Source organism: Setaria viridis, chromosome 2 (genome assembly GCF_005286985.2).
Source record: "Setaria viridis chromosome 2, Setaria_viridis_v4.0, whole genome shotgun sequence".
In the NCBI taxonomy this organism is placed as follows: Eukaryota; Viridiplantae; Streptophyta; class Magnoliopsida; order Poales; family Poaceae; genus Setaria; species Setaria viridis.
The window spans coordinates 265,939-289,665 of record NC_048264.2 but is presented as its reverse complement, the minus strand read 5'-3'; the positions used below and the strand labels follow the sequence as shown (position 1 = coordinate 289,665).

Here is a 23,727-nt window from a genome sequence, read left to right as displayed (position 1 = left end):
GTCGGATTCTTCTTTACCGTGCGCGGCGCATCCTGCGAGAAATGGCAGCGTCAGCCTGCCTCTGTTTTCTCATCGTACAACTCGATAACCCCCTTTGGTCTTTTCAACCAAAATAGATGCACACGTATTACAAAATCCTCAAGATTTCGTGCTTCCGAATGAATGAAAATCTTTATGCTAATTTCATCCATTATTCAGGTAACAAACTCTGCAGTAAACAACCGTTTCATGGACGGTGTGGAATACAGCACGGAATGGCATTAGTCTTGCAGTATGGTTAACAACAGTAACACATTCCAGATCGAACCAAAGCGATTATTAGCCATACAAAATAAAGGAGTACCAATTGTCCATTCCCAAGGGAGTGTACGTGTAACCACACCACATCGGAATTATTCAAAACAAGAATTCAGGTACATGATTCCATTCCATTTATCCCCAAGCAAAAAGCATACTCACCAATGTCACACAACATATGACTTGATAGAAATCCTACTCATATTGTTTCCAGCATTATTCGTAAGGGGAAAAAAATGAACAGCAAAACTGATGATACATTGTACAATTCGCATTTGACATCAATCAATAGCACTAAGCAATATCCAAAACGTATGGACTCATAAAAAAGCCCTGCTCTCTGCTTATTGTTTCGAGCTTTATTCACAAGACAAAATGATCAGCAAAACTGGTGACTTCTTTATTCCTTCACGCACAAAGCTGACAGGCTATGGATAAGTTGCCATTCACTCATCTTATTGCGTGTTTCCCTGTAACTGAGCCTGCTTCACCGCATCTATGGCACTCACATGTTCAGTTGGTCTTGACCCCAGCAAAGTCGTGGGCATGTTCCGGGCCCTTGAGTGCTTCAGCATTGAGCCTGAGGCATATCCGGAGCGGGCATGCCGTGAGCTCTGTGGTTTGTGAGAAGATGAGGCACCCACCAGCTTGGAAGATTTGCGATCCGATCTGCCACCGCGGTCAGAACGGTGCGAGGAAGAGATTTTGCGGGTATGACGGTCTGAGACCTCTTTTGAACCAGTTGCTCTAATAGGGTGCTTGTTGTACACAGCAAGGTTTGGTAGGAGACCCAGCAGATACTTCTTTAGGTGCTCATCACCAACGTTCTTCTGTGCAGGGTTGCCGTCAAGGTTAATGGCTTCTAAAGAAATGTAATTTGCAGCTAGCTGCCCGAGGCCCTTCGATGTAGAAATCTTGTTATGGCGCAAGTCCAGAACCTTAAGCTTCAGAAGGCGGTGAAGACCATCTACCTCACTGATCTTGTTACCAGCCAGATACAGCTCCTTCAACGATGAACAGGAGGCCAATCCTAACAAATGACCCAAAACACAAGTCAATGCAAGCAAAGAAATATTCTTGCAGTTGAATAATCACATATATCGTTCAATTTATGAGGAACAAATGGTTTCTCTCATCACTCAAGATAGTTAAGAATCTAAAGCATAATGAATTCGGAAAGTCGGAACAAGAAAATGGGGGATCAGGGATACAGATGACATAAGAACCTACCATGTGACTACAACCAAGGAGAAAGTAAGGAGAAAAGTGCAAGATGTTAAAACCATACCATGGCCAATTCTAGATATCCTATTGTAGCTGATGTCCAGCAAGCGCAGTCGTGTTAATTCTCTGAGGCCTTCAATTGTTGAGATGTTATTCTTCGACAGGCTTAACATGTGAAGGCCTTTTGGAAGAGCTCCTGCAGTTACGCGCACTGTGCAGAGAGACCCAAGCATTAGAAATGTGATACTGTAAATCTTCCTGAAACAAATGAGAAGTACCAGTCCCAAAAGAGAAAAAAGGAGGAAAGAAAAGCAGCATGCCACTAGTAACTAAAACGTTGAACTAAGAAAGAAAAAGGGCTTACCAATTGAGTTCCCTGATAAGTTCAATAGGCGTAAGCCTGAGAATGCACTCAGTCTTGGGATCACAACCAAGCCAAGGTTTGCCAACTGTGCTGATGATGAAGCAGGAGTTAATTTTGAAATATAAGTGTAAGCTATCTCCATGCCAAGTGGACTTTTAGCATCAGGCCGCACAGGAACACCAACTGTTGGCTCACTAGGTATAGCTGGAGCAGAAATTGAACTTTCTCCTAGCTCATCCAAAGTGACATCATCGATATTAATTTGGTTGATCCAATCTTCAATTCTTTTAATGTTGTAGGTTCTTGGAGTAAGTTCATTTGGGTCCTCGTCAATATCAGTTTTATTATGCTCAGCTTCTCCACTAATGTCCTTTGTATCAGATATGTTCACCGAGTCAGGCACTTCAACGACAAGCGACTGGTGGTGTGCGCTGTCTCTGTTCCACAGCTTCTCTTCTCGCTCTTGATCCATAGCTTCACTGAGGCCATCATCATGCCCAGAATGGTGAAAAACATCCCCTGAATCAGCACAGAAAGGGGCAACTGGATCCACCGAGTGTTCACCACAAATGTATTTGCCATCCCAGTATTCATGACCCACTAGAATCCCATCCCTGATAAAATTTTCTTCTGTGCTTCCGGCGGACCGTTGACCCTCTTCAGCAGCATCAGAGCAACCAACTGAGCCATTACCCTCGATGTTTAATTTCTGGTATACATCTGGAGAAGAAGGTGCGCAATACACATCCAAATTCGATTTGCATCGGTGCATTTCACCACCACTCAGGTAGTCAACCTTCTCATCAATCAGTGAACATAAACCCTCATAAGATCTGCAACGAGACCCTAGTATCTCAGAATCAACAGAACCTTCTCGATCACTGGTGGATTCATTCTGAAATATGGCAGATTGAGATCTTGGGAATTTGCTTTGGGCATAAGATATGTGATGATGGCTATCAGAGTCAACAGCATGATCACCTGAAGGCTCACAAAAGTCATGGCTAATCAGGTCAGACGAGGCATCAAAAGCATTCTCATTTTTCGGGCTGCACACCTTAGTAGGTTCTCCAACAACTGTAATAGAGTGGTGGCATTTGTGTTCATGGTCTGTAAAATCATACTCAGTACCTTCGCAACAATTATGATCATGATCCTTTTGAAGCATGTTTCCAAGAGACTGGCTCTTCTTCAGGTGCCCAACCTCCTTGCCCTCCTCATCAGAGCATGCATATCTATTCAAATCTTCTGACCTGCAGCATTCTTGATGAGATGATGGGCTGGTACCATAATGCCCGCTCACAGCTGAATGATTATTTTCATCTGCCATCTGGTTTGGATTAGCTGACCCAGTCATGCAGTTCACTTTTTGTTCCTGAGCATTATTCGAAGCACCACGCATGGCTTCATCTGCTGGGGAAAAACCCTCCTAAAATAACAAAAGTTTATGAGGAATAGTAGGAGATAAATTAGTTTCTTCATGGGAATACAAAGGGAAGCACTGAAATGCAAGAGGTATTTTTCTTTACCTTGGATCTGTGTTGTGCAGTAGAGGATGAAAAGCAAAAGAACCTAACCATAAGAAACCAACTGCGATCTCAACTGAGCTTACACCAGATTGCTTTGATCACCAAGACACAAAAAACAGTATGAAACCAATCACATTGCTGAATCACAGGACCTTTTCTAGAGAACTCAGCCCAGCAAATTTGTTACATCTCAGCCGCCGTCGGAACTTAGCCGTAATCAACAAAAAGACCTTCCAAGGCTCGGCGCAGTCTCCAGATGTAAGTTGGGCTTACTCCCAAAGGCAGAGATAAGCTGTTTAAGGAATTGTTGCAGGCCCACACCCACTTAGAGGTGCGAGATGTGTATGGCCTCTTGATATCTGCCAGTCTGAAAGAAGGGTTTAGGAACTAGACAAATCCAGAAGGATGCATGAGGCCAAAAAGATCCTGCAAAAAGATGTAGTATAAATGAGCAAGCACTAAGCAAGCATTACTTGACACGGAAAGCCTTGATAAAATAAGGGAACATGAAACTTCCGAGGGGGGTAAAAGATAATGTTGCCACACTATAAATTTTCCATGAATCCTGAGTTGTACCATGCAAAACATTATAATGCAACAGTCCAGACCATGTGCAGTTTCTCTTGTACTATCACAATGGAAGGGTGCTGCCAGTGAGTTAGCAATGCATTCCTTACTAAGTAGATACAGATTGATCAGTTAGCATCCAACTGAAATCAAATAAATATAGAATTCTTCAGTTTCATGCACCAAAAAGACAAAAGGGCTTGAGAAGATTCGGATTACCATGAATGTATCCTATCCCAGATTGAGGACGGCATTGCACTAAGAATGGCAGCGGTAGGTATCTAGCGTGCCTAGTCCAGTATTAATGCAGATGGAACGGATTCTTTTAGGTGCGAAGATCCCATCCCAGACCCCCCATCACCAAGTCACAGTTTCAAAACGAAAAGGATGTGTTCAGTACAGTGATCTATTTTAATTATTGAGGGGGTACGTCCAGAAAAAGTGGGATTGGGAGGCTCCACCACACACAGGAGCAGGAGGTCTCCTAGCACCCGTGAGTTTGTGCGCTTTTTGCATGTTCCCCAGTGCGGCCAGGCGGCTGAGGGGTATCGCCATCGCAAGAGGCAGGGCTGCGTGTCCCCGCTCACCGCCACGGCTTGCGAGTTACGATAGATATACAAGCCACCCCCACGCAGAGCAGAAAGAGAGGCACACAACTACCGGCACGTTGGTTCTTGCATTGTACTAGGACAGGGACGCCGCAATTATTGCGTTGAGCACATTCTAGCATGGTTTCTTCACTACTCAAACGGAGGATTGTGCAGTACACGGATCGCGGGATCAAAATTAGACGGCAATGCGACCAAATCTCACGGGTAATGACAATAAACGGCATCAAATGAACGAACGAACGAACGAATCCGCGGCGAAACCGGTGGATTGGATTTGGCGACAGAGATCTGGTGGATTCGATTCCTGGAGGTAACGAAAGAAAGTATGGCATCGCGCAGAAGGGGAAAAAAGGCCCGGAGGCATCATCCACGAACGAGAGAAATCTCAATCCATCTTAGGTTAAGAGAGGGAGGGAATCTTACCCCAGAGACGAAGGAAGCAATCCAAGTCCGGCTGGAGCTCCGGAGGCGTGGCGTGGCGAGGAGCGGAGCGGAGCGCGGCTACGAGGTGGATGGATGAGTGGATTGGCTGCGGCGATTGGAGGAGGAGGAGGATGCCGCCGCCGCCGCAGCGATTGGAGAGGAGGAGGAGGAGGAGGAGGAGCGGTGCTGGGGGCAGGCGGATTGCTTTGATTGGCTACTAGGGCTTTCTATTTTCTTTCTGGCTTTTTTTTCTTCGCAAAGAACAAAAAAAAAACAAGAGCTTTACCTGCACCAGGTGAAGCCTCCCGACTCCACATTACCATTTTTGATATGCATAGGCCGTCCACGTCGATGGATGCAATTTACTTGAATTCCAAGAGGATATACGTGGCAGGCTTTCTTTTGACGTTTTGCCAATATGTCATTGTCCATCTCGATTTTTCTCAATTTGTGTTGTGTGGTTGTGTCTAGATTGTTGCTAAATTCGACGTAGGACCATTTTTGTTCTTCGTTCACCGTATAAGAACGTACACTCGTTTCCTCTGCATTTGTCCTCTCCATATTTTTAACTTGTCTCATATGTCTTCCCTCACACATAATTCACACATAATAATAAAAAGATCTAACCTATTTTCTTCAACCCTTTTGTGCTATATCTATGTTTTCCTCAATGACTCTCTCATGGAATATGCTTATAGCAGCTATAAGAATAGAAATCAGAAACGAATCTCAGGGTGTTGTACATACATCTATGGGCCCACCAAAAGGTTTAGACACCGAGATGCATCTGACATAGAGACCGTGGCGCAGGATAGCGTTGTCTACATGGAAAATTAGGAACTAGTCGAGGATTAGGTAATCATATCCGACAAGTATTCTTGTAACCAACCGACCTGTAACCCTACCCCCGGCGATATAAGGCGAGGTAGGAACCCCTCCAAGACAATTCAATCCGACCAACACACAGGACGTAGGATATTACGCAATTTAGTGGCACAAACCTATCTAAATCGTGTGTCTGCGTTTACCTTTAAGTTCCTACTAACCAAAACACTACCTCGGGTACTCCTCGGTAGGTTGCTGGATCTAAACAAAGACACAAGGATTCACATGCTGTGCCTATAAAATATAAATGCATAACTCAACGTATTTTGGGCCTTTTTCAAATGTCAATAGATTGTGTTCTTAGATCTGCCGGAGAGACGGCCCATTTAGTAGATAGGCCACTCACCTTAGAGTGAGTACTCCTGCGCCAGGTCCTTAACATTTGTTTTATCTTTTAAAAAAATTTAAGATTTTTATTTATTCATGTGTAGCATGTAAAAAAATTGCAATACATCTATTTTCCAAAGCAAAAAAAAAGTGCAGTGCTCTACTACACGAGAAGAGGTATAATTGTAAACAAGGGATGTATCATTCATTCATTCAGCAAGCGGAAAAAGGGTAATTTACAACAAACTAAATTCCATCTGTTTTTATGTGAAATTGAACTCAAACTCTCAATTGATAGCAAGATTGAAGAATGAGGTGGCTGTCAAAGGTCACCTGGTAACCGCAAACGAATTGATAGCAACTTGAAACTACTTTTTCCGTGGAGCAGTCGCGTAGTGGTAACTGCTACGGAGGATCTCAAGACGTCATTAGCGACGTCTGCCGTCTTAATTACTTTAGCTAATACTAAACCAAATCAAAGCCGCCGGCAGTTAATTAATGGGATGAGGAGACGGCCTGCGAATTTGAATTGATTTGATTTGATTTGTGGTCAAACCAGACCACGAGCCAGCATTAGCAGCCATCCCTCCAACTCCACTGCTTGCTTTGCTTTCTATAAATGAAGGTTGCTCACAGGGATTAGCAGCACAAGAACAGAGCAGCTGAACAGAGCAGAGGAGCTTCTTTCTTTCTGCCAACAAGATTAGCAATGGCGACCAAGATCTACATCGTGTAAGCAAGCACCTAATTTGTTTTAGTTTTCTGATGGAGCTGAGCCTGAGCATGGGCATGCTGATCGATCTCGATCTCTGTCAGGTACTACTCGACGTGGGGCCACGTGGCGACGCTGGCGGAGGAGATCAAGAAGGGCGCCGAGTCCGTGGACGGCGTGGAGGCGACGGTGTGGCGGGTCCCCGAGACGCTGCCGGAGGAGGTGCTGGGGAAGATGCACGCGGCGCCGGTGCGGGAGGAGCACCCGGTGATGGTGGCGGCGGGGCAGCTGGCGGAGGCTGACGGCTTGCTGCTGGGCTTCCCCACGCGGTTCGGCATGATGGCGGCGCAGATGAAGGCGTTCCTCGACTCCACGGGCGGGCTGTGGCAGGCCCAGGCCCTGGCGGGGAAGCCCGCGGGCCTCTTCTTCGCCACCGGCACCCAGGGCGGCGGGCAGGAGACCACCGCGCTCACCGCCGTCACGCAGCTCGCCCACCACGGCATGCTCTTCGTCCCCATCGGGGCCACCTTCGGCGCCGGGATGTTCGGCATGGACGAGGTCAGGGGAGGAAGCCCGTACGGGGCTGGCACCTTCGCCGGCGCCGACGGCAGCAGGACCCCCAGCGACACCGAGCTCGCCATGGCCCAGCACCAGGGGAAGCACTTGGCCACCATTGCCAAGAACCTCAAGGCCGGCGCCTCAGCAGCAGCAAATTGAACTCAATGTACTATCCATTGCTTCGTGGTTTGTTTAATTTGCAACAGAAATAATAATCGTAATATCTATCGCTATTCATTGGTACATGCTTCTCCAGCTGCCTAAACTAGCTTTGATCCAAAATTCAAATCACTCATCCAAAATTCAAGTCGTTTGATACTAAAACAAGCTTTCGAGAACTAACATAAGGATGATTTGATTTATAGCACCCACTTGATCCTTTGATCCAAAATTCAAATCACTCGTCTGTTCTCGCAAGATAACAAACAAGATAACAAAAGGTAGGTACTGATCACGTACAGATGATGCATACAGTGATAATTATCACAAGATAACACAAGTCATTTTATACTAAAACAAATATTCGAAAGGCCAACAACTGACATAAGGATGATTTGATTTATAACGACCGGACCCCGGTGTTTGGATCCCCGGGCTAAATTTTAGCTCCTGTCACATCGAATGTTTGGACACTAATTAAGAGTATTAAACATAGGCTAATTACAAAACCAATTTCACAACCCCTAGACTAAATCGCGAGACGAATCTACTAAGTCTAATTAGTCCATGATTTGACAATATGATGCTACAGTAAACATTCGCTAATGATGGATTAATTAGGCTTAATAGATTCGTCTCGCGATTTAGCCTAGGGGTTCTGCAATTAGTTTTGTAATTAGATCATATTTAGTCCTTCTAATTAGCTACCGGATGAAGGTAGGGGATGGCTTAGTGTGAGGGTGGCTCAACTACTCACACAGGAATTGGTTGGGAGAAAAAAGGACGATGTGATCAAGGATTTGTATCCACTGAGCTCAGGGCTGGACGAAATGCACCCCTTCTTCAAGGAATGGCGCGAGCATGCAACTAAGGTACGAGACAAAATGGATGAAGGCTGGCAGCAGCCTGATGTGTCGCCTAAGGAGTATGACGCAGACAAGTTCAGAGACAAAATGAGAGAAGGCGGGCAGCGACCTGATAAGTCGCCTGAGTTTCGTGGTGGACGGTGGCTCGTGATGATGAACCGTCATGGTGTCCTCCATACGCACAGCCAGAATTTGCGGAAGCTTGTCGATTCCATTCGCTACCGCACCAATGATGTCATTGGGTTGCTCCATTTCAAGGTGCCTATGTATCTGCCAACAATACAGTTATACTTTAGGCGGGAAGAGATGTGGGAGTTTCTGGATATGGAGCGTTACTTTCCAAAGGCTGTGGTCTACCCCTACCCCAGGTGAGAACAGATGAAAAACTTCTCGATTTATCTGTGGTTGCATGTTATTCAATTCTGTTTGCCTGAATCCTGAATATTTAATACTATGCTTATCTGCCTACATTGCCTTTCTTTGGTGCAGGGATTCAAAGTGCGCGACAGGCGACGAAGACGACATGGAGCAGATGCACGAGGAGATGGTCAACAACGAGCTGCTCAAGGATCTGGAGCCCGAGGAGATCGTCAAGAACAAGCTGCTCAAGGATCTGGAGGAGATCGTCAACAAGTGCCGCGACAAGGTGCTCAAGGATCTGGAGCAGATGACGGGAGGAGATCGTGTCTACCCCTACCCCAGGTGAGAACAGATGAAAAACTTCTTGATTTATCTGTGGTTGCATGTTATTCAATTCTGTTTGCCTGAATCCTGAATATTTAATACTATGCTTATCTGCCTACATTGCCTTTCTTTGGTGCAGGGATTCAAAGTGCGCGACAGGCGGCGACGACGACATGCTGCTCAAGGATCTGGAGCAGATGCAGGAGGAGATCGTCTACAACAAGCTGCTCAAGGATCTGGAGCCCGAGGAGATCGTCAAGAACATGCTGCTCAAGGATCTGGAGCAGATGCAGGAGGAGATCGTCAACAAGTGCCGCGACAAGCTGCTCAAGGATCTGGAGCAGATGACGGGAGGAGATCGTCAACAAGTGCCTCCACCTGCCGGTGGCCAAGGGCTTCGCCGACCTCGAACCCTTGCCGGATGCTCCTCCACCTCAGGAGGAGGAGAATCGAAGGATGGTGCTGATGATGGCGAGTCTCAAGATTGACAGTCAAATATAGCTACAAGCTAGCCTGTTACAAGTCTACAACGTAACTGTTTTGGCTGTATCTGCATGCTTTTTGTGTGGATTTCTTTGATTATCCTCACACATACATATCCATATCCTCATGAACACTCTAGGCATATAATGACTGCAGCGATTATTGCCTGCCTATTTTTTATATCATCTGACAATATGCATACACTCATGCATAAATTGGACAACAATATCAAGTGGTGGTCCATGCATCTTGATGAAGTTTGTGACTTTAGCCAACGGAGGTCTTGTTTGGTGTCAGAATGGTGTACTTTTATATTCGTACGTGAATATATTATAGGGATTGATATTTACTCCCTCCCGTATCGATATTAGACCATTCATCTTATTTAAAAAATTATTGCAAATGTATAAAAAGATAAGTCATGCTCATGCTAAAAGAGTTGCCAAGAATTTGATACAAACCAAACCTCTAGCATGCTAAAATTTTAGTAGCAAACCAATGAGCTCTGAAATACGGTGAAGTCATAATTTTTGAATAAGACGAGTGGTCAAACGTCATGACCAAAATCAATTTTTAACTAATAAATAATAATAGGGGATGAGAGAAAAGTCGCTCTAGAAAATAGAAGTGCTCTGGTGGATATTGTTAAAAAGATTTAGATAGATATACTTGAATTCAATTTATATCTCACGTTCTTCTTTAACCAATAGATGTTGTATCTTTTTTTCTTCTTCTAAAAGATAGAACGAGATATTGTATATGTTCAAACTAGTTCTAGAGACAGCTATCGTAACCGGCCTTTCAAAGATGTCCAAAGGCCAGGACCGTAGGATGCACATGCATGTGTTCATATATACGAGTGAGCATGCTGCATGTGTGAGAGTGTCTGTGTACATGTGTATTGTATTTTGGATGTTCAACTCTTTATAAAATCTATCTGTAAATATCCCATATGGATATTTTTTAAAAAAATATCCTGTACTGCATCCATCGTGACGTAGAGATGCCCCAATCTATGATATCTCTTTACAATATGTCTTCTTGAAACAGTATTATTCACCGCTACTTACCTTTTCTGAACATATCTTGATGTACAGTACCATTGCCATATTCGGTATTATATAATCAGCAGCCCTCTCAATGTTAGCTGTTCGTGAATTTCGTTCGTCGACAAAAAGCAACGACAAATCTCGGAGCAAAACTTGGGAGCAAAACAATGAATCATTGGGCTTTCAGGTAACAAGATCATTTTCTTTTGTTATTATTATCGTCAACTCAGAACTTGAGTTCGCATATACGAGTCGCCCTGTGATACTTGTACACAATCGGAGACCTAGCAACCGAGTCTAGCAACAACTCATGCAGAGCTTCCAGCTCTCCAAGCCCGCGGCACTGGTGGTGGTTGTACCATCCCGCCGCCGCCGCCACCACCACCGCCACCGCCACATTCAAAAGTGCACATGCAATACTTGAAAAACGGAATTCCTTTACAGTATCCGCCGGTTCTGCCCTCCGAGACACATTGGTTGGCGCAAGTCATGTTCCACCAGCACGGCCATTGAGCTCCCGTGCTTCGTATCTTGCACAGTGTGGCCTGCCTATTTTTTATATCATCTGACAATATGCATACACTCATGCATAAATTGGACAACAATATCAAGTGGTGGTCCATGCATCTTGATGAAGTTTGTGACTTTAGCCAACGGAGGTCGTGTTTGGTGTCAGAATGGTGTACTTTTATATTCGTACGTGAATATATTACAGGGATTGATATTTACTCCCTCCCGTATCGATATTAGACCATTCATCTTATTTAAAAAATTATTGCAAATGTATAAAAAGATAAATCATGCTCATGCTAAAAGAGTTGCCAAGAATTTGATACAAACCAAACCTCTAGCGTCATAATTTTTGAATAAGACGAGTAGTCAAATCGTTATGACCAAAATCAATTTTTAACTAATAAATAATAATAGGGGATGAGAGAAAAGGAGGGATATTCTCCCCCATCCCTGGTATGTTCCTCTGACATCACTGACTGTCTCATCCTCGTCCAACCCCAAATGGAGCAATCGACAGATCTCGTCCGTTGCTTTTGGAATGGGCGGTGAGCAGGAGACGGGCCAAGCCAACACAGCCCATCAGGGGATATTCGTTTCTTCTCGCCATTCGATTCGGATGCGCATGTCCTTCCTCCCTCCATCTTCCCCGGCGGCCTCCACCTCCTCCCGCCCGCCTGCCTGCCACCCGGAACGAGCTCCCCCCGCTATCCTCCCCCAGCATTCGATCTGCGTCGACTCAAGATCAGTCCGGGCTCCGCCGACTCATTCCTCCTCATCCTTCGCTTGGTAACGCACCCCTAACTCGCATTCCATTTTTCCTTTTTCGTTTTCATTAGAGCGGCGAAATCCCAATCTTCCCGTTCCCCATCCACTTAATCTGTTCTTCCTCTTCTCCATAACGCGCATGATAACCCATCCATCTCGCTTGATTCAACTCGCGCCATAGGGCTCGGGACCCAATGTGCAGTCCAATTTCTTCTTCTTCTTCTTCTTTTTTAATTGAGAAAAAAATATTTTGGTGGCTCCGCTCAGCTCAACTGAACCCCCTACGCACCTAACTTATTGTTAACCCACCAGGAAAAGAGGAAAGAAAATTATATCTCATATGATGCGTTTCTAAAAGAAATGTTCACTTTGCTTGTTCGTTTCCTACCTATTTTCTTGTTTCGGTGACTGCGTGTCAAATGCTTCTATTACAAGTAAAAGGTACTATAATACTTCCCGCTTTGCACTAGTTACTTCTTGAGTAAAGGCGTGATGGCGTGATGCCTTGCTTCCGCACGGTTGACTCTGCCCACGTGCTATCATACACACATTGTTCTGTTCTGTTCTATATCCTTTGCCTAACATTGTCCTAGGATGCCACTTGTTGTAGGTTTTAAAGATTCCACTTTCTTCCGCGGCCAAACTCAGAAATGTGCAATCACCATCCGGATAATGTACCTTGGCATGCTTCGAAAATTAGTTCAGTTTGCAATAGGCGTAGGCATTAATGAGCAATCATTAATATTCATCAGTTCATATATAGCCAACTTATTTTTTTTATGCGGAGATCTGACATAATATATATATATATATATATATATATATATATATATATATATATATATATATAAAATCATGCAGGCATGGCTCACATCAGTTCATCTTGAAGTTTGAAGGAGAAGTTCAGTGGCACGCCATTTTCCCAAAACAGCTATACTGCTTGTAACAAAGATATTCCGATGGGTTCAGACAAGCAGGGTGGTAGCCCACGCCCACTCTTGGGAAACCTCAAGATGGGTAGAGTTAGGACTATCCTCACACATACATATCCATATCCTCACGAACACTCCAGGCATATTATGACCGCAGTGATTATTGCCTGCCTATTTTTTATATCATCTGACAATATGCATACACTCATACATAAATTGGATAATAATATCAAGTGGTGGTCCATGTATGTTTGCCTCATTGGCTTCTTTTATTTCTTTTCATCCCCTTTTCTTGGGAGGACCATTCAGCCAAGTTACTCAAATTTTAATCGCTGGTATGTTTCAGAATTCAGTCTTCTTCAATACTCAATGTTAAATTCTTCGTCTTTATCTTTATTGACCACAGAAGCTCTACGCTAATTGTTAAGCACGCCACTCATATGGTCATATTGCATAATTGCAGGTATGTCGCTTGGATTTGCTTTGCGTCCCTGTACCATCTTCCTAGCTTCCAATCAATGGGGGTTGATATGCGCATGAACCTTTCACTATTTTTGACGATATATTTCTCCTCGGTCCTTTTCATTATTGCCTTCCATATCATATTTATCGGTCTCTGGTACATTGGGCTGGTTGCTCGTATGGCAGGAACAAGACCAGGAATATGGACAATAGTCCAGAACTGTACTGTAAGTTTTCTAAAATGTCTGTTTCTACCCCCCCGCCCACTACTCCAACGAAGGTTGACCTTTTGCATCTCTTTCAGGTAATCAGTATTGCTTGCTGTGTCTTCTACAGTCATTGTGGGAACCGTGCTGTGCACAAGAGCAAATCTTTTGGTAGTAGTTCCGATCCAAATTTTCTTGCTTTTCTTGAAAATGAAAATAGAAGTACCTGGATATCAAATTTTCTCCGCATGAACCAGTTGAAAGATCAGATATGTTCATCTTGGTTTGCTCCTGTTGGATCTGCAAGTGACTATCCTCTGCTTGCGAAATGGGTTATCTATGGAGAGGTACTACTTGCTTCTGCTTTATTCATCTATTCTCTTTTCTCATACCTTTTTTATGGCAACATCCATACTGCACTTCTTTGATCATGTTTTTCTCCAGTTAGTTTGCAGTGGATCCTGTGCTGGCCCATCAGATGAAATATCTCCGTTGTACTCATTGTGGGCTACATTTGTTGGCCTCTATATTGCTAACTTTGTTGTGGAAAGATCAACAGGGTATGCCTTCAGTATTTAACCTTATGCGTACTATTATTGCTGAATTAGCCGTTGTCAAATGGAGGCTAGTAATGTTTCTTTCCAATATCTTAAATTCTCTCCTCTGAATGGTCAGTATTTGTGTATTTCTTAATTATGTTTTGCAAATATTTCAGATGGGCTCTTACCCACCCATCAACAGATTTGGAAGATGAGAAGCTGAAGAGACATATGAAACCAGATTTCCTGGACATGGTACCTTGGTATTCAGGGTAGGCTCTTCTACTTCTACATATTAATTAAACCAAGTTAGATTCCAGATGAGACCAAAAGAAAACATCAGACATCCTCATTGTTAATTTATACAGGACATCAGCTGATTTATTCAAGACAGCATTTGATCTTATGGTCTCTGTGACTCTTTTTGTTGGGCGATTTGACATGCGCATGATGCAGGTAAGGGGTGCTTGTTCTTGATGTAAGGTGATCCAATGTAAAATCCACAGATACTTTTCCCCCTGTAAAGTTGACCTCCAAAATGTTGTACCTGTTCATTTAATGTTGATACTTTGTTAACTGCAATGTCTCTGCATCTTTGTACATCTCTGTGTTCAAACATTTTTTATTTTTCAAACCATTTTTTATATCCTTCTGTAGGCTGCAATGAAAGGACCAACAGATGACGCTCAGAATGCTGACCTGTTATATGACTACTTCAATGAAAGGGAAGACCTTTGGTTTGACTTTGTTGCAGACACTGGTGATGGAGGAAATTCATCATATACAGTTGCTCGACTGTTAGCTCAACCATCTATTAGGACTGTAATTGGTGGCTCTATGCATACTCTTCCACGTGGGAACTTACTTCTTATCGGTGGAGATCTCGCGTAAGATTTTATCATATTTAATTATACATGGTTCTTCTCTGCAGTCAATCTACAAGTGCATAACTGCATATTCACAATGCATCTCTCTGTTGACTTTTTCTTGGCAATTAGGACTGTACAATTCACTGCATCTTGATACCTTGGAAATTAAGTCACTTAAATTCTAACTAAGTGTTGGAAGATCTATTTAGGCTGTTAACAACTTGGTTGAGCTTTTGTCCTATATTTGGAAGAAAGTGTTATGTTATTGATCTCTGTGCACCACAATATTTTGCATTTTGCATCTTCCCTGCTTAATTGATAGGCAGAGCTACCGCATTATGCTCTGAAACCAAAGATTACATTAGTCGCATCCATATGAATCATGATATTCTTCTTCTTCGGAGATAAAGATCTGATATTATTTTTGAATATATGATTCTTTGTGCCTGGTATCAGTTGGAATTCTCCATTCCATCAGGCCCATATAGCTGAACCTGTTTCTAGCTCTTGTATGGCCTGTAGCCAGCAGACATTTCAATCTGCTATTGCTTCCACCCTGAGATCCATATCTTTATTGCCCATACATAGTGGTACAATCTATAAACTAGACAAGATTTAGCCCATTATATTAGTGCATTGTAGATCTGTCATCTTGGAATCTTGGAATTTGCAGGTACCCAAACCCTTCATCATTTACATATGAGAGGCGCTTCTTTAGGCCCTTTGAGTATGCTCTGCAACCTCCACCTTGGTATAGGGCTGAACATATAGCTCTGGATAAGCCTGAGCTTCCTCCCGGTGTATCAAAGATGTCTGAATATGATGGGCCACAGTGTTTTATAATTCCTGGAAACCATGGTCTGTTAACATTCTTGATCAATCTAATCTATCTAATTTGACTTTATTTCTTGTGCACTTGATCAATTATGTAAGGAATATGATGCGTGCTTGTATTGATTTCTTAATTGTGACTTGTTTTTAACAGACTGGTTTGATGGGCTGCACACATTTATGAGATATATATGTCACAAAAGCTGGTTAGGTGGATGGTTTCTGCCTCAGAAGAAGAGCTATTTTGCATTGCAGCTTCCCAAGGGTTGGTGGATATTTGGTCTTGATTTATCTCTTCATGGTGACGTTGATGTGTACCAATTCAAGTTTTTTGCAGATCTTTGTCAGAAAAAGGTGCATTTTTCTTCACTTGCTTGCCCCCCCCCCCCCCCACCCCACCCCCGAAATGGTAGCGGGAATTTGCTTCATTTGTGCCTTTTTTTTTGGTTTCATGTGGTTCAACATGCAGTGATTAATTGCTTTAAGTCTTCAAACATGTATGTTTAATATTAGGATGTATAGTAAAACAAAAAAAATGTTGACAAAAGATTCTTTGCAGTCTTAGGCCCTTTTGCATTCTAGTTGGAAAGATACTCATGTATGTTTCCAGAATATCTCTTGGAAGTTGTGGCTAATATTTTAATTTCCAGATTTGATTGATCCGCTATAATACTAAAGTTCTGCAGGTTGGGGAGAATGACTCTGTGATTGTAGTGACACATGAGCCAAACTGGCTTCTTGATTGGTACTGGAAGGAGACTACAGGCAAGAATGTCTCACATTTAATTCAGGAATACCTGAATGGAAGATGTAGACTTCGCATGGCGGGGGATTTACACCATTTTATGAGGCATTCTGCCACTCGATCAGAAAAGCCTAATTTTGTGCAGCACTTGCTTGTCAATGGATGTGGTGGCGCCTTTTTGCACCCAACACATGTTTTTAGAAACTTTGAGAGGTTCTCTGGAACCACCTATGAATGCAAGGCAGCTTATCCATCTTATGACGAGTCTAGTGGGGTATGTTACTCCCTATGTTAAAGTATTTTTTTCTTTTTAGCTTATTGATCAGCTTAACATGCTTGTGTGAATTTTTAGATGAGCAAGATCTAATTTACAAAATTCACAGATTGCACTGGGTAACATACTGAAGTTCCGCAAGAAGAATTGGCAGTTTGATACTATTGGCGGTTTTATCTACTTTATATTGGTGTTTTCAATGTTCCCACAGGTCAGTTACAGATTCCCAAAGCTGCCATTTTCTTTAAACTATTATCCTTTCTCGCACTTCATAATTAGTAACTGTTGGTGTTTGTTTGTAATAGTAAACTTGAACGTTTAAATTCCTTCCTTTTTCCTCATTTTTTTTACAAATTGAAACCTTGAAGCACTGGACATGTCTCTATTTTTCATTGTGCAATTGTTCTAATTTGTCTTTAAATAACTGAGCTCTGCTTTATTACTAGTCTCTCTATTAAATTATTTAAACATCTCTTGAAGACCGTATAACTTTCCAATCATGGACCATGCAATTTATTTCAAAATATTCATATATCAACATGAACAACCAACATCGTCAAAGGGCTGAGTTCAACTCATCCCCTCAAGGACTAAACAACCGAGAACAGGCTAATTAATCATCATCAGTTGGATTGTACCAGTCCCTGGCTGACCACCAGTAGCAAATTATTTTCCTAGGCAGAATTTACTAAGTTCTGCTTGTCAATTAAGTAGAATTTGCACATCCTTTGCAAGTTCTGCTTGTCAATTTAGTAGAAGTTGCACATTTTTTTTTTCTTTGAACCTGCCCCTAAACGTGCTGACCTCTGTTGTGAATTTATTGTTTGATGTTCATGTTTACCTTTTCTTATAATGTAACTGATGTGCAGTGATGCTTATAAATCTTGAAGCATGTTCATTGACCCAAAGTTAGTCAGTCAATATTGTTCATAACCAGCCTCAGAGGAGTACTTTGCATCACATAAATCATCCTGTTACTTTTTTTGATCTCTTGGTTGGCTACTGGTTTCAGTTTCTTGTTATTGTTGTTCTCTTCCATTTTTTAACTGCACACTCAGTCACCTATTATTGCCTGGAAGGTCAATCAATTTGTACTCATATTCTTACTTATATTTCTACTTGTTCCAGTGTAATCTTGTTCACATCTTCAATGAAGAAACTTGGTCTGGGCGTGTGAAAAGCTTCTCAAGTACAATATGGAGTGCTTTGCTTTATATTTTTGAACACTCTTATGTCTCTTCAGTAGCAAGTCTAACTTTATTGATGGCATCATATTCATTTGTACCATCGAAACTCTCACGGAGGAAAAGAGCTATTATAGGCGGCCTCCATGTTTTGGCCCATTTAACTGCAGCTCTACTTTTAATGTTGCTGCTGGAGTTGGGCATTGAAATTTGTATCCGGAATCATTTATTAGCAACTTCAGGTATGCCATACAATACTGTGTTTCCTAAATTCTTGCTGTAGATGATAGATCAAGATCCATTCAAAGGTGAAAGCTGTGAATACATTTTTTTTGTAGGTTATCACACTCTATATGAATGGTATCGGTCCATGGAAAGTGAGCATTTTCCAGATCCTACTGGTCTTCGTTCTCGTTTGGAACAATGGACGCTGGGACTGTACCCAGCATGTATAAAATACCTTATGTCGGCCTTTGATGTCCCTGAGGTAATAAGACTTTCTGGAAATGCTGCAGTGCACCTATCTAAACGTCTTTTGAGGATTGGATTTGCACTTGTAGTTTAAATGTGATCTACTTTAAAGAATTTAAGTATGTAGTATGGGCAATAAATTATCACATAATTGAAGCAAAGGATCAAAATCTTACAGTTTAGGTTTTATGTGGTACAGATTAATTTGTTAAAGTTTCTCTCCTTTTTCAATCCTTGTTCTGTAGATTTTATTACCAAGCATCTAACTGCATATACCATTGCACAGGTCATGGCAGTGACAAGGATAAATATCTGCAAGAATGGGATGATGTCCCTTTCGCGAAGCGTTCTGATCATGTACTACACCTCTGTGTTCATCTATTTCTGGATTTTCTCGACTCCAGTTGTTTCCCTCATATTTGGTAGCTACCTATACATTTGCATCAACTGGTTCCACATTCATTTCGATGAAGCCTTCTCATCACTGCGCATCGCGAACTACAAATCTTTCACGAGGTTTCATATTAAGAAGGATGGTGATCTGGAAATATTTACTCTTGCAGTTGACAAGGTAACAGATTAACCCACTTCTATTGCTCTGATTTGCTTAGTTAGATATATGTTGCCTTATATATCTGTAGATTGTTCTTCTGATATGGAAAGCAAAATGCATATATATTTTTGCTCTTCTGTGAACAAACACAGGTCCCAAAGGACTGGAAGTTGGATCCAAGATGGGAATCAGATGTAAGAGGGCCTCATCAGCTCAGCCATGAACGGAAACACCCAAGCAAGTGGAGGTCAGCCTCATCACCGGACCCTGTCAGATCTGTACGGGTTGTTGACCATTTCACCATTGAACGAACAAGAACCCCAGATATGGAGCCCTCTTGTTAATTCTGCACGCCGTTTTTGTTGCAAGGGGTTGCTAGCTAGAGAAATTAACAATAACTGTTGTTTCTTCTTTTCTTTTTGCTTTTTTTTTTTAAAAAAAACTGGGTCTAGGTGACTTAGGTTGACATAGGTTATCTGCCTTGCATCCACTTTACTGGCCTTACCTGTATAGATATTCACCTGTCTAGTAAATGTACTCAATGGAATGTTAAAGAACTAGGGAGCGTTACAGCAGAATGAATGGAGAAAGCAAATGGATGATTGCCTTTTTCTCTAGTCTAGCCTTAAAAGACCTGATGCTGGTTCCTTTCGTGGGTGCCACTCTTTACATTTGTCCAAATTAAAGTTGCTGGATGAGACAGTGCATCACTACTGGCTTGGTGAAGTCGACTTGTTTGCAGAAAGAACAAGTGTGCAAGCTTTGCTGTATCTTGTCCAAGGCTAAAGCCGCGGCCATGGCATCTCTGCTTTGCTCATGAAGCGAGCAAGCATCTATCTGGTGGTGATCTTCTGGACACGCTCCAACGCTTGTCCATCATATCGATCAGATGAGGCTATAAATGAGCAAGCAGCTTGCTAAGCTGGGTCATCATCAGTGACATACAACATACACCTGCATATATTATATTATATACAGAGAAGAAAACATTTTATTACAAGCTCAGCAAACCCATCATGGCCGACCAGGTAGGGAGCAAGCAGCCTGCTCCCGGGGGCGAAACTGAGCAGCTGAAGCAGCTGCACTCTCGAGTGGAGAAGCTGTGTGATGACATCGACAAGGAGGTCGACAGCGATCTGCCTGGTAGGGACAATCTGGCCAGAATCTCTGATGTCCTCAAAGTGATCAAGGACAAGATCACACCGACCGAAGACGGTGGCGACGTCGGCGCCGCCACCAAGGAGCAGCAGCTTCTCCCCCTGAGCAAGAGGGAGGAGCTGTTCAACCTGCTGCCCTCCATCGAGCGCGCATTGGCATTTCAGCAACAGCAACGCAAGCAGGCACCAGGGGAGCAAGGCCAAGGCGACAAGACGAGGCTGCCGTCGGCGACCGGCTGCAACCCCTTCAAGCCCCGGTCGTCACAGCGGCAAAGCGAGCAGCAGCGGCGGGAGGAGGAGGAAGACGAGGTGGTGTCGCTGAAGCTGCTTCTCCGGCTGACCCAGAACGTGCTGGAGCCGGAGCAGTACTACGAGTGGACGACGAGCTACGTGGACGAGAGCAGGATCTACGGCTGGGACAAGGAGGCCAACGAGCTGGCGGAGGCGCTCGTCGCCCCCGACGACAGCGAGAGCCTGTTCCGGGCGGCGGGCATCGCTGGCGTCCACGGCAGCGGCAAGACGGCGCTGGCGCAGAAGGTGTTCGTGCACGACAAGGCCAAGGACAACTTCGCCATCCGGCTCTGGGTCTGCGTCGGACCGCCGGACTCCGAGGACCGCTTCGGCCTCCTCTACCGGATGCTCGACAACCTCGGCCTCGACACCGCCAAGGTCGAGGTCATCGTCGACAACTCCAACGCCGTCAAGCCGCACCGGGATGACGCGGTGGCCAGGATCCGCAGCGACACAGCCAAAGTCGCCAGCATCAAGGAGGCCGCCGAGAAGGTCCGCCGCGCCCGACAAGCCCAGGAGCAGACCGACAAGCAGAAGCCCGACGACGGCGACGTCAAAGATGACACGAAGGAAGGACAGGCGGCGGACGACAGCATCTTCAATCAGCTGCTCAAGGAGGCGGCTGATGAGAGCCCTGACGTCCAGAAATCCAAAATCGGTAGGCCCATCTTCTTCTTCTTCTTCTTCTTCGTCGTCGTCGTCCTCCTCCTCCTCCTGAGGACAATGCGACGTGGCATGCATGTATAGGTGTGCTGCTGTACATCCTCCACACGACCCTGTCCAAGACGTCGTACATGATCGTGTTCGACGACATCCGGGCGTACGGCGACGACGGGTGGTACAGCAACCTGGCGCTGGCGCCGCCGCCGGAGGGCGAGTGGGGGGACCGCCTCGGCTACGGCCTGCCCAAGGGCAACCACAGGGGCGCCGTGCTCCTCACCTGCCGCAACGAGGACCACGCCAGGTCCATGGTGCGCACCGGCCGCGTCGTCCGCCCGCCAAGGCTCGAGCTCGACGACGCATGGAAGCTCTTCAGGAGGGAGTACGACCAGGCCAAGGAAGCCAAGCGCAGCAGCAACAAAGGCGGCGACGACGACAAGCTGCTCAAGGATCTGGAGCAGATGCAGAAGGAGATCGTCAACAAGTGCCTCGGCCTGCCGGTGGCCATCGCCGAGGCGGCCAAGGGCTTCGCCGACCTCGAACCCTTGCCGGATGCTCCTCCACCTAAGGCGGAAGCTAATAAACCTGCAGTGGTTGATCAGACAGGTATTGGTAGCAACAAGGACATGCAGCCTGCTGCTGGAGGAGGAGAATCAAAGGATGCTGCTGATGATGGCGAGTCTCAAGATTGACAGTCAAATATAGCTACAAGCTAGCCTGTTACAAGTCTACAACGTAACTGTTTTGGCTGTATATGCATGCTTTTGTGTGGATTTCTTTGATTGCTTTTATATGGACTGTGGACTGATAATCGTGGATTCTTTTATATATATATATTTGCTATTTATCCGCTCCAGATTTTTGAGAGAAGATCTGTCGAATTATATATATATTTTTTTTGCAAATGCTCGTTGGACAAAGACTCGGTTTCCTGCAGTTTTTTATCTAAGCGTGGCCACGCCCGAATTGAAGTAACGAAATTACAAAATCTTTCCAACCAACCATACAGTTGAGAAAGAAAAGAAAAAAAACTACTAAAAAGACACCAGGGTCACTCGGCACCCAGGGTATGATGTTTCTCACCCACACCCACTATTGATCAAATGAAGATGGCCTGCAATTGGCCCTAAAACCATGACAATTAAGCTCCAGATGTATCTAGCTAAAGAGCAATCAAATAAGATATGGTTTATGTTCTCATCCGCAGGGCAAAAGCTGCATCTTTTGTCTCCGTTTCTTTTCAGCGGATTATCTTTGGTTAGGATCACAATTTGTTGGACACTACTAGGGAAAGCCCTATCAGTACCGGTTCGTAATCCCCCTTTGGTACCGGTTGCGCAACCGGTATTGCTAGTTCGGTACTGTCGGGACTACTCCCCAGACCCTCGAGTAGGCCTTGGACGGCCCACTAAGTGATGTACTTGGACGTGATCAGAACAAGGATGGGCGTATCCTACTCGGACTAGTCTTGTATGTTTATGGAAAACTACTCGGGTCCATACCGAGTAGAACTCTAATAGTACCCGACTAGGACTCAGACTTGTAACCCTGCCCTCCCGGGTATATAAGGCCGGGCAGGGACCCTCCTCGAAACAGATCCCTCAGAACTAGAACAAAGATCAATACAAACCAACACACAGGACGTAGGGTATTACGCGATCTAGTGGCCCGAACCTGTCTAAATCGTGTTCCTTGCGTCACCATTGATTCCTTGATTCTCGACGACCCTTACCGCATAAAAGACCACCTAGGGTACTCCTAGGCAGGTTGCCGGTCTAAAACACCGACAGTTGGCGCGCCAGGTAGGGGAACTCGTCGAGTTTCTCAGCGCGAACTCAATGGCGAAAGTCATCATCAGGCCCGTCTTCTTCATCGAAGCTGGCGCCACCTTCGTTTTCGGGTCCTGGCTCTGCATCGCCGAAGGCTCGGGATCGTTCCGACGCCAGATCGTCGACTCTTAGGAGAAGAAACTAGAAGAAGTAACCAGGAAAAATCAAGATTTCAAAGTCAACAAGCCCGAGTTCGACTACGCGTCGGACTCGGCTTCGCCTCGGACTACTCCAACGCCTCGCTCAAGGGCTGGGCCCCGCCGACCCCAGCACTCAGGGTCGGGCGAGGCGAAGCCTTCCTCGAGGTCGGGCGAGGCGGAGCTACCCTCCCACAGGGTCAGGTTCTCCCGACCCCAGGACTCGGGGTCGGGCGAACCTGAGTTCCACTCAGGGTCGGGCGAGGCGGAGCTACTCCCTCACAGGGTCGGGCTCGGCCGACCCCTGGACTCAGGGTTGGACTCGCTTCGGATTCGTCGACCCCAGTCAGCATCCAAATCAGTTTCGACTTCAACGTGCTTCCCGCACGGACTTCGCAACGCGACAAAAGTCTATCAAGATTTTCTTGCTCGAACCCGAGTCGAACTCGGGTATAATGAGGACGTCGACTCCGACTCATCCTACTCTTCAGAAGTACCATTATCCGATCCAGCCCAAGGGTTGGTAATAACTTCGACACCGCAAGGTAGATTCGTCCACTGGCCAGGACTG

The 23,727-nt window shown here is 44.6% G+C and overlaps 4 protein-coding genes across 4 annotated transcripts; 3 read left to right on the top strand and 1 right to left on the bottom strand.

The window, feature by feature from the left end:
* Positions 1 to 408: 408 nt before the first annotated feature.
* LOC117842529 (uncharacterized) lies at positions 409 to 5,255 on the bottom strand. The gene is made up of 5 exons (XM_034723003.2): positions 5,016 to 5,255; positions 3,415 to 3,840; positions 1,886 to 3,314; positions 1,586 to 1,732; positions 409 to 1,327 (listed from the first exon to the last, which is right to left on the bottom strand). The coding sequence occupies exons 2-5, from the start codon at positions 3,463 to 3,465 to the stop codon at positions 753 to 755; spliced, it is 2,202 nt and encodes a 733-aa protein (XP_034578894.1). The 5' UTR covers positions 3,466 to 3,840; positions 5,016 to 5,255; the 3' UTR covers positions 409 to 752.
* Positions 5,256 to 6,701: 1,446 nt separating this feature from the next.
* LOC117845603 (NAD(P)H dehydrogenase (quinone) FQR1) lies at positions 6,702 to 7,740 on the top strand. Its single transcript, XM_034726668.2, has 2 exons — positions 6,702 to 6,959; positions 7,044 to 7,740. Exons 1-2 carry the CDS (start codon positions 6,937 to 6,939, stop codon positions 7,654 to 7,656), a joined length of 636 nt encoding a protein of 211 aa, XP_034582559.1. The 5' UTR covers positions 6,702 to 6,936; the 3' UTR covers positions 7,657 to 7,740.
* A 4,109-nt stretch (positions 7,741 to 11,849) lies between these two features.
* Positions 11,850 to 19,699, top strand: LOC117843870 (uncharacterized). Its single transcript, XM_034724614.2, has 16 exons — positions 11,850 to 12,037; positions 12,878 to 13,283; positions 13,412 to 13,637; positions 13,715 to 13,963; positions 14,061 to 14,176; positions 14,332 to 14,427; positions 14,524 to 14,611; positions 14,813 to 15,042; positions 15,698 to 15,882; positions 16,010 to 16,209; positions 16,542 to 16,874; positions 16,984 to 17,085; positions 18,003 to 18,300; positions 18,397 to 18,545; positions 18,816 to 19,100; positions 19,235 to 19,699. Exons 2-16 carry the CDS (start codon positions 12,976 to 12,978, stop codon positions 19,424 to 19,426), a joined length of 3,057 nt encoding a protein of 1,018 aa, XP_034580505.1. The 5' UTR covers positions 11,850 to 12,037; positions 12,878 to 12,975; the 3' UTR covers positions 19,427 to 19,699.
* Positions 19,700 to 19,838: 139 nt separating this feature from the next.
* Positions 19,839 to 22,046, top strand: LOC117843871 (uncharacterized). Its single transcript, XM_034724615.2, has 2 exons — positions 19,839 to 21,188; positions 21,278 to 22,046. Exons 1-2 carry the CDS (start codon positions 20,099 to 20,101, stop codon positions 21,880 to 21,882), a joined length of 1,695 nt encoding a protein of 564 aa, XP_034580506.1. The 5' UTR covers positions 19,839 to 20,098; the 3' UTR covers positions 21,883 to 22,046.
* The last annotated feature ends 1,681 nt before the right edge of the window (positions 22,047 to 23,727 follow it).